At 43.8% G+C, this 15,974-nt stretch overlaps 1 protein-coding gene across 2 annotated transcripts in view; it reads right to left on the reverse strand.

The window, feature by feature from the left end:
- Nucleotides 1-15,974, reverse strand: part of PCDH11X (protocadherin 11 X-linked) — a 1,518,547-nt gene that overhangs the window by 670,548 nt on the left and 832,025 nt on the right. For both annotated transcript variants that reach the window (XM_075323062.1, XM_075323063.1), the window contains exon 4: nt 15,718-15,789. In XM_075323062.1, the coding sequence (XP_075179177.1) occupies nt 15,718-15,789 (72 nt within the window). The remainder of the gene's footprint in view (nt 1-15,717; nt 15,790-15,974) is intronic.

A 15,974-nucleotide genomic window follows, 5' to 3' on the forward strand; every position in this document is an offset into this window, starting at 1 on the left:
ATAGGTGCGGTGTATACAGGATATGGGTGGACACACTGTGTATAGGTGCGGTGTATACAGGATATGGGTGGACACACTGTATATAGGTGCGGTGTATACAGGATACGGGTGGACACACTGTATACTAAGTATTTATTTGGCTCCAATGTCTTGACTTGTGCATAAAACGCTTGGACTTTCAATATTTGCTGAATTTGTGAATAATGAAAGTAGATTGTGAGCCCCAATGGGGACAGAAAAGTAGGTGAATGGGGTTATCTCTATACAGCATTGCAGAATATTTTGGGGTTATGTAAGGAAAGGAAAATAAAAATAATAAGTCTGAGTGATGGAAGGATTATTCATTAGGTTTGTTAAACTTTTTCCATTTGTTTAGATACTTTGTATTAGTAAATGTACAGATGTTAAAGTATCCCTTTATGTGATAACAGCGCAGGATAATTGCAGGTCGCGCTCAGGTAATGTTTGTTGCTTCACTGAATGTTACTTTTACTCTCTGTGTAATTTAACAGAGAATGTGATGATTTTATGTTTTTCGGGGAGAAAGAAAAGATCTCAAAAATAAGATATTTATCTGAACAACAAGTGAGTCATCTGTTCAATACGACTGGGAGGGAATAAATATTCTCCTGAAATCACAATATGATAATGCTTGGATGCCATTAACAGCGAGAATGGGATTATTCTTCATTTCTGTGAAAATGACAAAACATGAGTCCATTACACTTCAGTCCCCGGAAGAAGCACTCGTGCACAACATCGACAAGTGAACATCAATGGGCCGCGGAGCCGCGTGCCTTTTTTTCGTCTTGTTATTCAAGGCGGAGGCTTGAAACATGGTGCTTGAGCCAATAACTAGCGCCAGTCGCGCCATGAGAAATTTCACTCCACAATGTAATTACTGCGAGACATTAAGAGAGTTATTTATGCGGCAAGCTTTGCAGTCAGCGCCTTGTGCGGGATCCCGCGGAGCTCGGGTGACCCGCTCATCACAGAGCAGTTTGGCTTCTGCGCAGATATCGTATCTTATTTGTGTCGCATCTGATGGATGTTAATCGAAGTTAAAATGTTCTTTTTGGAGAAAGGCAGAAAAAAATAAATAACTAAATGTGTGAAGTTACATTGTATCGAGTCATGTCTCCGTCTTCCATCATCTTCAAAATGTTCTATTAGGAAAGCAAAAGTGGAAAAATATCACAACAAGAAGACGACGGAAGAATCCGCGATTGTCACAAAGTCCTCACTTCTGACAACAACGGTCGCATGTTTTCTCAGAGCGGCTGGTGGATTGTCAGAAAGTGTCGCTGATACCAGAAGAAATGTCTGATTGTGAAATCTGCGAAACATGGAAACATGGAATGAATCCTGAGCGCCACAGGAGGGGGCAGGTATCAGGGCATTGTAGTCCTCACAGGTAAGAGGAAAAAAAGACAAAAGGAGCCCAATCTTAGAAATCACAGAATGTATCTTACCTGCACTTCTCTGCAACAAATATTCCTCCCCGTCACAGAGATATCATGAAATGCTAACGACAATGACGCAGCCATCATCACTGAATACTCAGCAGCTAGAGTACTACAAGGCCCAGCAACTGAGAGGCCATCGCCACACACAGGAACATGCACCGATCACTGGAGACACAATAAAGAGGCAAACTAATTCTAATCTCAAGTGTGGCTATGTATCTAACCCCTGTACTGTGACATCACTGTGTGTATTATCCCTGTACTGTGACATCACTGTGTGTATTATCCCTGTACTGTGACATCACTGTGTGTATTATCCCTGTACTGTGACATCATTGTGTGCATTATCCCTGTACTGTGACATCACTGTGTGTATTATCCCTGTACTGTGACATCACTGTGTGTATTATCCCTGTACTGTGACATCACTGTGTGTATTATCCCTGTACTGTGACATCACTGTGTGTATTATCCCTGTACTGTGACATCACTGTGTGTATTATCCCTGTCCTGTGACATCACTGTGTGTATTATCCCTGTCCTGTGACATCACTGTGTGTATTATCCCTGTACTGTGACATCACTGTGTGCATTATCCCTGTACTGTGACATCACTGTGTGTATTATCCCTGTACTGTGACATCGCTCTGTGTATTATCCCTGTACTGTGACATCACTGTGTGTATTACCCCTGTACTGTGACATCGCTGTGTGTATTATCCCTGTACTGTGACATCCCTGTGTGTATTATCCCTGTACTGTGACATCACTGTGTGTATTATCCCTGTACTGTGACATCGCTGTGTGTATTATCCCTGTACTGTGACATCACTGTGTGTATTATCCCTGTACTGTGACATCACTGTGTGCATTATCCCTGTACTGTGACATCACTGTGTGTATTATCCCTGTACTGTGACATCACTGTGTGTAATATCCCTGTACTGTGACATCACTGTGTGTATTATCCCTGTACTGTGACATCATTGTGTGTATTACCCCTGCACTGTGACATCACTGTGTGTATTATCCCTGTACTGTGACATCACTGTGTGTATTATCCCTGTACTGTGACATCACTGTGTGTATTATCCCTGTACTGTGACATCACTGTGTGTATTATCCCTGTACTGTGACATCACTGTGTGTAATATCCCTGTACTGTGACATCACTGTGTGTATTATCCCTGTACTGTGACATCATTGTGTGTATTACCCCTGCACTGTGACATCACTGTGTGTATTACCCCTGCACTGTGACATTACTGTGTGTATTATCCCTGTACTGTGACATCACTGTGTGTATTACCCCTGCACTGTGACATCACTGTGTGTATTATCCCTGTACTGTGACATCACTGTGTGTATTATCCCTGTACTGTGACATCGCTCTGTGTATTATCCCTGTACTGTGACATCACTGTGTGTATTACCCCTGTACTGTGACATGACTGTGTGTATTACCCCTGTACTGTAACATCACTGTGTGCATTATCCCTGTACTGTGACATCACTGTGTGTATTACCTCTGTACTGTGACGTCACTGTGTGTATTATCCCTGTACTGTGACATCACTGTGTGTATTATCTCTGTACTGTGACATCACTGTGTGTATTATTCCTGTACTGTGACATCACTGTGTGTATTACCCCTGTACTGTGACATCACTGTGTGTATTATCTCTGTACTGTGACGTCACTGTGTGCATTATCCCTGTACTGTAACATCACTGTGTGTATTATTCCTGTACTGTGACATCACTGTGTGTATTACCCCTGTGCTGTGACATCACTGTGTGTATTACCCCTGTACTGTGACATCACTGTGTGTATTATCCCTGTACTGTGACATCGCTGTGTGTATTATCCCTGTACTGTGACGTCACTGTGTGCATTATCCCTGTACTGTAACATCACTGTGTGCATTATCCCTGTACTGTGACATCACTGTGTGTATTACCTCTGTACTGTGACGTCACTGTGTGTATTATCCCTGTACTGTGACATCACTGTGTGTATTATCCCTGTACTGTGACATCACTGTGTGTATTATCCCTGTACTGTGACATCACTGTGTGCATTATCCCTGTACTGTAACATCACTGTGTGCATTATCCCTGTACTGTGACATCACTGTGTGTATTACCTCTGTACTGTGACGTCACTGTGTGTATTATCCCTGTACTGTGACATCACTGTGTGTATTATCCCTGTACTGTGACGTCACTGTGTGTATTATCCCTGTACTGTAACATCACTGTGTGCATTATCCCTGTACTGTGACATCACTGTGTGTATTACCTCTGTACTGTGACGTCACTGTGTGTATTATCCCTGTACTGTGACGTCACTGTGTGTATTATCCCTGTACTGTAACATCACTGTGTGCATTATCCCTGTACTGTGACATCACTGTGTGTATTATCCCTGTACTGTGACATCACTGTGTGCATTATCCCTGTACTGTAACATCACTGTGTGCATTATCCCTGTACTGTGACATCACTGTGTGTATTACCTCTGTACTGTGACGTCACTGTGTGTATTATCCCTGTACTGTGACATCACTGTGTGTATTATCCCTGTACTGTGACGTCACTGTGTGTATTATCCCTGTACTGTAACATCACTGTGTGCATTATCCCTGTACTGTGACATCACTGTGTGTATTACCTCTGTACTGTGACGTCACTGTGTGTATTATCCCTGTACTGTGACGTCACTGTGTGTATTATCCCTGTACTGTAACATCACTGTGTGCATTATCCCTGTACTGTGACATCACTGTGTGTATTATCCCTGTACTGTGACATCACTGTGTGCACTATCCCTGTACTGTAACATCACTGTGTGCATTATCCCTTTCCATTTTTGGCCCTTCCACCAGGATCTATATAAGCTTATTCTTCTCCATGCCCTGTGCAGGATCCTCGGCTTCCAGCTGATTTTACACCAGTTATCACTCATCAGACGAGGTAATCACAGGCAGGATTGATGGCTTGTTGATAACATATGGTATAAATGTCATATGACGTTCTGAAGCCTGAAACCGCCAATAATAACATAAATAAATGGGTCATGGCCCCTCTGGTCCTTTGTGAAGCAGCGCTAAGTACAGGTGCTCTGAGGAAAATTGGAGACAACCCCGCTAAACCCAGCCGGGCTTTACTGCACTTTCATCAAAGTCTCAGGTAGGAAGTGACATTGAGTCGCCTGCGGCCGTGAAGAAACGCGGGGAGACGTGCGACCTTTCCTAACTGCCGGAGTGCTGCAGCATGCGGACCCCCGGACCCTTCATTCTGGGTTACAGTGTAATTCCCATTAGCTGCGACCTTCACTAATCACTGACCACACAGATAATTCATGAGGTTATTATCACAGTCCAGAAAAGAAAATGGTTCAGCTCCATCTATTCGGTACAACAGAGCGGCGTACGCTTGTGACCACCCGTTCCTTCATTAATTGGGAACTACAACTTTTTACTATACAAATTTAATTTCAATTGTTGCAGTTGAAGCCTGAAGTTTCCATCCAATATCTAAACAGACACAGTGTTTCTCACTATCTGACATGAAATCAGAATAAATCTTTCCCGTTTTTGGTCAATTAGGAACCAAAATTATTTCTATTTGCCAAACACCAGAATAATGAGAGAGATAATGTTTTCAAGCATTTTATTACTTTCTGCAAAGTGAAAAGTTTCCATACACTGAGTACTATCTCTTTAAACAATGTGGGACCACCCATATGATGATGTCATGTCTTTGGAAGCTTCTGATAGGTTTAGTGGAAACATCTGAGTTAATTACAGACACACCTGTGGATGTATTTTGATGCACACCTTAAACACACTGCTTCTTTATGTAGCTTCATGGGAAAGTCAAAAGAAATCAGCCAAAATCTCAGGAAGAAAACTGTGGACTCGGACAAGTCTGGATCATCCTTAGGTTCAATTTCCAGAAGGAGCCTCGTTCATCTGTACAAACAATTATACCCAAGTACAAAGAAGATGGGACAATGCAGCCATCATACCGCTCAGGAAGGAGACGGGTTCTGTGTACCAGAGATGAACGTGCTTTGGTCAGACATGTGCAGATCAACCCAAGAACAAAAGCAGAAGACCTTGTGAAGATGCTGGTGGAAGCTGGTAAGATTGTGTCATTATCCACAGTGAAACAAGTACTGCATCAACATGGGCTGAAAGGCCACTCTGCCAGGAAGAAGCCATTACTCCAAAAGAAACAAAAAAAGCCAAATTAATGTTTTTAAATGCACACAGGAACAAAGACCTTAATTTTTGGAGCCATGCCCTGTGGTGTGACGAAACTAAAACTGAACTGTTTGGTCATAATGACCATCGTTACATTTGGAGGAAAAAGGGAGAACCTTTGAAGCCTAAGAACACCAACCCAACTGTGAAACACAGGGGCGGCAGCATCATGTTGGGGGCTTGTTTTGCTGCAGAAGGGACTGGTGCACTTCACAACATAGATGGCATCATGAGGAGAGAAGATTATGTGGCAATACTGAAGAACATCTCAAGACATCAGCCAGGAACTTAAAGCTTGGGTGGAAATGGGTCTTCCAAATGGACAATGACCTGAAGCTACTGCAAAACTGGTTACAAAGTGACTTAAGGATAACAAAGCCAATGTTTTGGAGTGGCCATCACAAAACCCTAATCTCAATCCTTATGGAAAATGTATGGGCAAAGCTGAAAAGGCCAGTGCAAGCGGTGATCTACAAACATGGCTCAGCTACATCAGATCTGTCAGGAGGTCAGTATTCATAACTAGTGATGAGCGGACACTACCATGCTCAGGTGCTCTGTACTGGTAACAAGTGATGAGCGGGCACTACCATGCTCAGGTGCTCAGTACTCGTAACTAGTGATGAGCGGGTACTACCATGCTCGGGTGCTCAGTACTGGTAACTAGTGATGAGCGGGCACTACCATGCTCGGGTGCTCAGTACTGGTAACTAGTGATGAGCGGGCACTACCTTGCTCGGGTGCTCAGCACTCGTAACTAGTGATGAGTGGGCACTACCATGCTCGGGTGCTCAGTACTGGTAACTAGTGATAAGCGAGCACTACCATGCTCAGGTGCTCAGTACTGGTAACTAGTGATGAGCAGACACTACCATGCTCGGGTGCTCAGTACTCGTAACTAGTGATGAGCGGGCACTACCATGCTCGGGTGCTCAGTACTCGTAACTAGTGATGAGCGGGCACTACCATGCTCGAGTGCTCAGTACTGGTAACTAGTGATGAGCGGGCACTACCATGGTCGGGGGCTCATTACTGGTAACTAGTGATAAGCGAGCACTACCATGCTCAGGTGCTCAGTACTGGTAACTAGTGATGAGCAGACACTACCATGCTCGGGTGCTCAGTACTAGTAACTAGTGATGAGCGGGCACTACCATGCTCAGGTGCTCAGTACTCGTAACTAGTGATGAGTGTGCACTACCATGCTCGGGTACTCAGTACTCGTAACTAGTGATGAGCGGGCACTACCATGCTCGGGTGCTCAGTACTCGTAACTAGTGATGAGCGGGCACTACCATGCTCGGGTGCTCAGTACTGGTAACTAGTGATGAGCGGGTACTACCATGCTCGGGTGCTCAGTACTGGTAACTAGTGATGAGCGGGCACTATCATGCTCAGGTGCTCAGTACTGGTAACTAGTGATGAGCAGGCACTACCATGCTCAGGTGCTCAGTACTGGTAACTAGTGATGAGCGGGCACTACCATGCTCAGGTGCTCAGTACTGGTAACTAGTGATGAGCAGACACTACCATGCTCAGGTGCTCAGTACTGGTAACTAGTGATGAGCGGGCAGTACCATGCTCAGGTGCTCAGTACTCGTAACTAGTGATGAGCGGGCACTACCATGCTCGGGTGCTCAGTACTGGCAACTAGTGATAAGCGAGCACTACCATGCTCAGGTGCTCTGTACTGGTAACTAGTGATGAGCGGGCACTACCATGCTCAGGTGCTCAGTACTGGTAACTAGTGATGAGCGGGCACTACCATGCTCGGGTGCTCAGTACTGGTAACTAGTGATGAGCGGGCACTACTATGCTCGGGTGCTCAGTACTGGTAACTAGTGATGAGCAGGCACTACCATGCTCAGGTGCTCAGTACTGGTAACTAGTGATGAGCGGGCACTACTATGCTCGGGTGCTCAGTACTGGTAACTAGTGATGAGCAGGCACTACCATGCTCAGGTGCTCTGTACTGGTAACTAGTGATGAGCGGGCACTACCATGCTCGGGTGCTCAGTACTGGTAACTAGTGATGAGCAGACACTACCATGCTCGGGTGCTCAGTACTGGTAACTAGTGATGAGCGGGCACTACCATGCTCGGGTGCTCAGTACTGGTAACTAGTGATGAGCGGGCACTACCATGCTTGGGTGCTCTGTACTCGTAACTAGTCATGTGTGATTTTCACTCCTGCACTCTGCATAGAAACCTGTGGCACCAATCTAGATGTCAAACTAGCTGCCGGATGCTTTTGTCACCTGGTTATTTGGCTGCCGGGCACTCAGGCAGACATTCAATGTATCTCTTCATCATCCAAGAAGAAGTGGAAGCGTGAGGTGAAATTTTGCGCCCCATAGAACTTCGCACACAGTTAGAAACCCTTGTGACCCCTCCACACTATGAGCCTGTAAACATCTCTCATCAGAGGATAGAAATATCAGACTTGTTGGTAGTTTTCTGTGTTTCGGTGTGGGGGGTGAATGCCTTTAATACTGGACCTTAAGATTCCTATGTCAAGAATTAATTATTTGCTCCATCCTTCGCTGTCCGCACGCAGACGCCTCCTCTGAATGTTTAGGACCTTTTCGGCCTCGGTGCATTTTGCTGGTTATGACACTGTGTTTAATGTTAGGAAGTTGCATGGTATCACACGTGCCGCACATTCGCGGCTTTGAGCTGAGCACGTGGCCACCGGTGAGCGGGATGAATATTTCTCCATAATGTCTTATGTTCCCAATACTAATCCTGACTCCGGAGACGGACTTATAATCTCGCTTTATTTGATGATGTCAGTAATTATTCTGCTGTAAAATCACTGCGGGCTCCGGGCGCGGAGCTCTGTTCTCGACGGATGAGAGAATCGCGCGGTGATAATGGAATGTAGAACAATGTGTTAACCCTTGGCTACATATCTTGTACGTCGCTAAGTTGGCATGAATGTAATAAATGAGAACACTCTAAATAGGCAACAAAGGAAGAATCAAATACAAATTATGACCACAATGTTTTAAAACCACAGAAAAAAAATTAAAAAAACTGAGGTTAGAGTTGGGTTAGATGCGCAGCCCAGTACGAGGGCACAAAGGAGGCAGATGACGCTGTGACACCTACTTGAGGTTCTGCATTTATGCTTCTAATTTGCACTGTAAGAAGTTATAATAGGTTGTGCAGGACTCAGATATTCCTAACAGAGCCATAGGATTGGACATTGATTTCACATTGGTGGGTCTCGCATACGACACTACAACAGCGCCGCTCCATACGTAGTTCTCAGGACTGCAGATCCAATCACATTGAAGTGAATATGTTCAAATCTGCAGTACTGAGAACGGCCACTACACGTGTATGGAGCTGTGAGGAGCTGCAGTACTGAGAACGGCCACTACACGGTGCATGGAGCTGTGAGGAGCTGCAGTACTGAGAACGGCCACTACACGGTGTATGGAGCTGTGATGAGCTACAGCACTGAGAACGGCCACTACATGGTGTATGGAGCTGTGAGGAGCTGCAGTACTGAGAACGGCCACTACACGGTGTATGGAGCTGTGAGGAGCTGCAGTACTGAGAACGGCCACTACACGGTGTATGGAGCTGTGAGGAGCTGCAGTACTGAGAGCGGCCATTACACGGTGTATGGAGCTGTGAGGAGCTGCAGTACTGAGAACAGCCACTACACGGTGTACAGAGCTGTGAGGAGCTGCAGCACTGAGAACAGCCACTACACAGTGTACAGAGCTGTGAGGAGCTGCAGTACTGAGAACGGCCACTACATGGTGTATGGAGCTGTGAGGAGCTGCAGTACTGAGAACAGCCACTACATGGTGTATGGAGCTGTGAGGAGCTGTAGTACTGAGAACGGCCACTACATGGTGTATGGAGCTGTGAGGAGCTGTAGTACTGAGAATGGCCACTACACGGTGTATGGAGCTGTGAGGAGCTGCAGTACTGAGAATGGCCACTACACGGTGTATGGAGCTGTGAGGAGCTGCAGTACTGAGAATGGCCACTACACGGTGTATGCAGCTGTGAGGAGCTGCAGTACTGAGAATGGTTACTACACGGTGTACAGAGCTGTGAGGAGCTGCAGTACTGAGAACGGCCACTACACGGTGTATAGAGCTGTGAGGAGCTGCAGTACTGAGAACGGCCACTACACGGTGTATGGAGCTGTGAGGAGCTGCAGTACTGAGAACGGCCACTACACGGTGTATGGAGCTGTGAGGAGCTGCAGTACTGAGAACGGCCACTACATGGTGTATAGAGCTGTGAGGAGCTGCAGTACTGAGAACGGCCACTACACAGTGTATGGAGCTGTGAGGAGATGCAGTACTGAGAACGGCCACTACACGGTGTATGGAGCTGTGAGGAGCTGCAGTACTGAGAACGGCCACTACATGGTGTATAGAGCTGTGAGGAGCTGCAGTACTGAGAACAGCCACTACACAGTGTATGGAGCTGTGAGGAGCTGCAGTACTGAGAACGGTCACTACACGGTGTATGGAGCTGGGAGGAGCTGCAGTACTGAGAACGGCCACTACACAGTGTATGGAGCTGTGAGGAGCTGCAGTACTGAGAACGGTCACTACACGGTGTATGGAGCTGTGAGGAGCTGCAGTACTGAGAACGGCCACTACACAGTGTATGGAGCTGTGAGGAGCTGCAGTACTGAGAACGGCCACTACACAGTGTATGGAGCTGTGAGGAGCTGCAGTACTGAGAACGGTCACTACACGGTGTATGGAGCTGGGAGGAGCTGCAGTACTGAGAACGGTCACTACACGGTGTATGGAGCTGTGAGGAGCTGTAGTACTGAGAACGGCCACTACACGGTGTATGGAGCTGTGAGGAGCTGCAGTACTGAGAACAGCCACTACACGGTGTATGGAGCTGTGAAGAGCTGCAGTACTGAGAACGGCCACTACACGGTGTATGGAGCTGTGAAGAGCTGCAGTACTGAGAATGGCCACTACATGGTGTATGGAGCTGTGAGGAGCTGCAGTACTGAGAACCACCACTACACGGTGTATGGAGCTGTGAGGAGCTGCAGTACTGAGAATGGCCACTACACTGTGTATGGAGCTGTGAGGAGCTGCAGTACTGAGAACCACCACTACACGGTGTATGGAGCTGTGAGGAGCTGCAGTACTGAGAACGGCCACTACACTGTGTATGGAGCTGTGAAGAGCTGCAGTACTGAGAACAGTCACTACACGGTGTATGGAGCTGTGAGGAGCTGCTTCTTGGAGTGACTTGGTGGTCCTGAGCAGGGTCCTTACTTGAGGATGTTTTTATAATTTAATGGGGTATATGTATGAGAACCGTCCATTGAGAACAACTGGTGACAAGTGATGAGTGAGCACTAAAATTCTTGAGTGCCTGGTATTGGAATCGAGCAGGTCAGACGCTCAGACGGGTTTGACTCAACTATTGAGCTTAATGGAAATCAGTGGGAAACTCAAGCATTTTTCCAGAACCCGCTAACTGGAGGTCCGGAGACGAGATCTCTTTCTATCTTTCTCTCTACTCTTGGCCCGGCTCAGCCCTCCTCCGGTTAGAGGCTTCTGGAAAAATTTGGGAGAGAGAGAATATGCCGGCTGGAAATTGAGCATCTCTAGTACCCGGATATTTGATCGAGTATCGAACAGTGCCAAGCACGCTTACTTATCATTGATAATGGGACCTGATTTACTAGATCAGTAGCTTTTTAACATTTTGTTACCTATAGGAGAGATGGAGATCACCAGGGAATAAATGATAAAATAAAGTCTTGTGAATCAAACCAATATGGCTGCCTCTCATTGCACTGGGCCAGCAAATACAGATTGTGCCAATGTGTAAATGCAGAGAAACACAGAGCGAGGCGTCCCCCAACCCAAGGAGAATCAGTAATGGCGGAGGAGCCTCCTTGTAGAAAATGATCGGCTCTTATTTAGTAGTAAACACTCTACAGACGGTCTCCTATTTTTCATTCCTTTTGGTTGACTGCACAGTAAAATCCTCGAGACATTGTAACAACTTGTGCCCAAGAGGTATATAATTTGCTTTGTCTAGCATAGTAATTTCAGCACAATGATCATAAAACAAGCACTTGCGAGATAAACTGTCCGTGGACCAAAGCACGGCTAATGAAAGATTTTCAATAAGCCGACATAAGTCAAACAACAACTCGCAGCTAATTTACTTCTCTGTTGCCAGAATGGTCTCATCAGTTATGTTGCTCCTTGATTACATTTCTTTTTGGCCATCGATAGTGCAAATTATATCTTTGTTCAATCAAACAAACAATCTCAGAGAAAATGAACTTTCTGAGGCCGTCCTATGGAAACCGAGAATAGGCAGCATCAAGCAAAAATACTGTAGACGGCAACTGATGAGGTTACATTGTAACAGAAGCCGGAGATGGAGAATGTGTGACAATGTATCATCGGGCACAACCCGACCTTCTCCAGAGCGCCGGTGTTATTCCAGAATGGCCCGATGAACAGATATACAGATCTGCAGTTATTCCTGAGAATGCTATTGATATTGGGCTTATTGTGTAACTGTCTGGGCTCTTATACTAGATCCTCGCACACATGGCAGAGTCTGATTGGAGGATTCCAGTCGGTGCCATTTTTTCTGCTTTCGTTTTTTATCCGGCTAATTCCAAAAACATTGAATTTTTAATTTTGACAATAATATATCTGTATTAGGATCTGTTTGATTTGGGCCAAATTATAATTTTGAATGACACAATTCGACTGGAACACGGGGGCATCCACTACGTCTTGAGGAAAGAAGGTTTAAACATAATCACAGAGGAGGATTCTTTACTGTACGAGCAGTGAGACTATGGAACTCTCTGCCGCATGATGTTGTAATGAGTGATTCACTACTAACATTTAAGCAGAGCCTGGACGCCTTTCTTGAAAAATTTAATATTACCAGTTATGTATATTAGATTTTATGACAGGGTATTGATCCAGGGAACTAGTCTGATTGCCGGATGTGGAGTCAGGAAGGAAATTTTTCCCCATTGGAACTTGTTTGCCACATTGGGTTTTTTTTGCCTTCCTCTGGATCAACATGTTAGGCTACGGGTTGAACTAGATGGACTTAGAGTCTCCCTTCAACCTTAAAAACTATGATACTATGATACTATGAATTCACTTTATCACATAATGTACTAAAAAATGAGAAAAAAATTCCAACCAGGTTTAAATGGTGGAAACAATGCAAATCTGTCATAGATTTTTTTATTTTGAATTAAATATGTACTAAAATGTCCTGATAACACAATTAATTAAAGTTCATGGTCATTATGTTCATGACGATAACAAATACAGTTTTTTTTATTTTTAGATTTTACTGGGTTTAACAAATGCAGAACATTGAAAAAAAAAAAAAAAGATAACAAAAAAGTGTCTCCATTTTCTGAGACTTATAGAATGTTTTCTTATTTCTCGGTGTGGTCATGCTTTTTTCATTTATGTTTTTATTGATAATATTTCTCTAAATTCAATATTCTACTTTTTTCATAGTGGTTTAGTGTTTCTGTAATCTTTCTATATAGGGTTTACTGCAGAGATTAAATAATTTCAGATTTTGATAGATTGGAGTTTTGTGGACACGGCAGGGCCAGATTTTCTTTCTTTTTTTTGTTTAGTTTTTTTTCTCTTTAGTTTTTTGTCTTAAAATATTATTTGAACATTTTTAACTCCATTTTACATATATTTTTTATTACGATTAAGAAACTTAAGTAAGTAATTGTTCCATTGTTTATACTATGTACTGCAATATTTTGCTATTTGTACTATGTACTGCAATATTAATATCCAAAGCCGAGCCACTGATCGAGCACCAGCCACCAAGATGCTGATGACGACCTCCAGTTAAGGGAGTGGAGCAAGCTCCTGTCGCTGCTGCTCCAGGCAGGTGCTGGCTGTACAGCACTGCTGGCTCCGAGCTTGCTCCAGACACTCATACCTGACATAGCACATACACATATGTCGAGAAGAGGTTTATAAATCTCCATAATAAATAAAATCATTTTTTACATGATCAAGCCCCCATTCATATAAATGGTTCTATAACCCTCAGAGAATTGGCCTCACAAATTCCGTATGATTGGATATTTGTGCCATTTGCCAAAATCTGTTTAGTACCTGCTATTAATTACTGTAGTCCTTGATGTTGTATATTTGGAGAATTTACGTTATATTGAAGAACAAGAGAACAGGAGTTTTTTTAGTGCAAAAAGATTACAAAATTTTTTATTAGACAAAGTGGGGAAACTATCCAAACAGTCATTAAAAACAGATTAAAACATTAATGACGGATTACCCCCACATAGGACATGATACAAAAATTGAGGTGTATGTATATAAGGCATGCGGGTAACACATACTCAACTGTGCAGAAACAACACGTGGGTGTTATCTAACAGTCTGCCAGACACTTTGAGATCACCTTGCCAGACAACAGTTGTTGCAGTATTAGGCACATAGTACATAGTTTAAGGTGTATATATATGAGGCATATAGGTATAACATACTCATTTGTACAGAGACAACATGTAGATAATATCTAGCAATCTGTCAAACACTTTGAGATCATACTGCCAAACAAAATTGCTGCAGTGTTAAACACAGCTGTGATTGAGTTCAAGACCCCACTAGAGAGCCTGCACACATAAATACCAGTACCAAAGACGCCCAGTATCAGTCCGGCCGAGTAAGGGGGGGAGCTCCGCCAATGAATATATATTGGGCCACGACTTCTATGAAGAGACTATATTAAAATTAACTGGACTAGTCCAAAGTAATTGACTTTCCGCTGCTAACGATCCCCCGATCTAGACGGACGGTGATGTTCTTACAGATCTGCGCCCTGTAGAATAGTTTTGTTTTAGAACAGTCCTAAGACTTGATGATAAAATCACTAAAATCCTCCTCTAGTAAACCAGGGAGAGCTACAACCTCCAAGACTCCCGGACGGTCGAGCCGTGTCTTTCTGGACTCTCCGCTCTCACTCGTCTGGTTTCCTCTAACTTGAATTAAATAAAACCTTCTACAACGCAGGATGCCATTGTTACATCAACAAGTTCCTCCAATCAGCTGAGAGATTCAATAGTCAAATATATTCTCTATAACGTAACAAAACTATTTTGTAAGGGTCTCCTTTATCAGGAACATCTTGAGCAGCCCAGAAGTAACAAGTCAATGGCAGAAGAGACCTTCAACTGGACCACAACCCTGAAATCACACAGGCAATTATGTTACATTTTTCGGACAAACCTAGAAGTAAATCCAAAAAATAGAGAAGTAAAAGCCTTTCCTTAATATGTTTCCCAATCCTTTAGGACCGGCTTCTAGATTTGACTGCATGTGTCATTACAGCAATCTAGCAGAAGGACATAAGACACACCAGAATCCAGAATACCCTTGAAATAAGGCATCCATTTACAGACTATGGAAGTCTGCAATTAGGTAGCAGACAAAGGACATAATAAAATTCAGAAGAACCAAACATAAGATATACGATAATCAATAGAAACCAACACATAGTACATTCTGCAATCCAGAAGATCCAGGATATTAAAAACACCGGAATCCAGAAGACTCAGGACATATCAAAATCCAGAAGATTCAGGACACAGCCCAATCCAGAAGACTAAAGACATGGCAGAATTCAGAAGATTCAAGGCATGCAACAATCCAGAAAATGTAGGACTCCGCAGAATCTTGAATATTCAGGACAAATTAGAATCCAGAAAATTCAGGTCACATCAGAATCCAGAAGATTCAGGACACAGCAGAATCCAGAAAATTCAGGATACTGCAGAATCCAGAAGATTCAGGACACTGCAGAATCCAGAAGATTCAGGACACAGCAGAATCCAGAAGATTCAGGACACAGCAGAATTGCTCTATTTTTTCATGTAATTATAATTACAATCAAATGTTAACATTAAGGCAAAATATTGAAAAATGTGATTTTTACCGGTGGTTGACTCCAGGATTCCAGATTTGATTCCTTAAGAGGAGATTGAAGTTTCCCAATGTCTTTTCCATGCTGAAAAGTAAAATAAAGAAAAACATCAGAACGGCCGCACAATACTACTAAATAACAGATCTGAAAAGATAAACTGCATGTGTTAGATACATTTGATGCCATTTTACTACCTCAAAACAAGTTGCTTCTAGTGTAATGCCCAATTATGATAAAGTCGTTTTGCGGTTGGAGGAAGTTGATGATTT

The sequence above is a fragment of the Anomaloglossus baeobatrachus genome, chromosome 9 (genome assembly GCF_048569485.1).
Source record: "Anomaloglossus baeobatrachus isolate aAnoBae1 chromosome 9, aAnoBae1.hap1, whole genome shotgun sequence".
NCBI classification, from domain to species: domain Eukaryota; kingdom Metazoa; phylum Chordata; class Amphibia; order Anura; family Aromobatidae; genus Anomaloglossus; species Anomaloglossus baeobatrachus.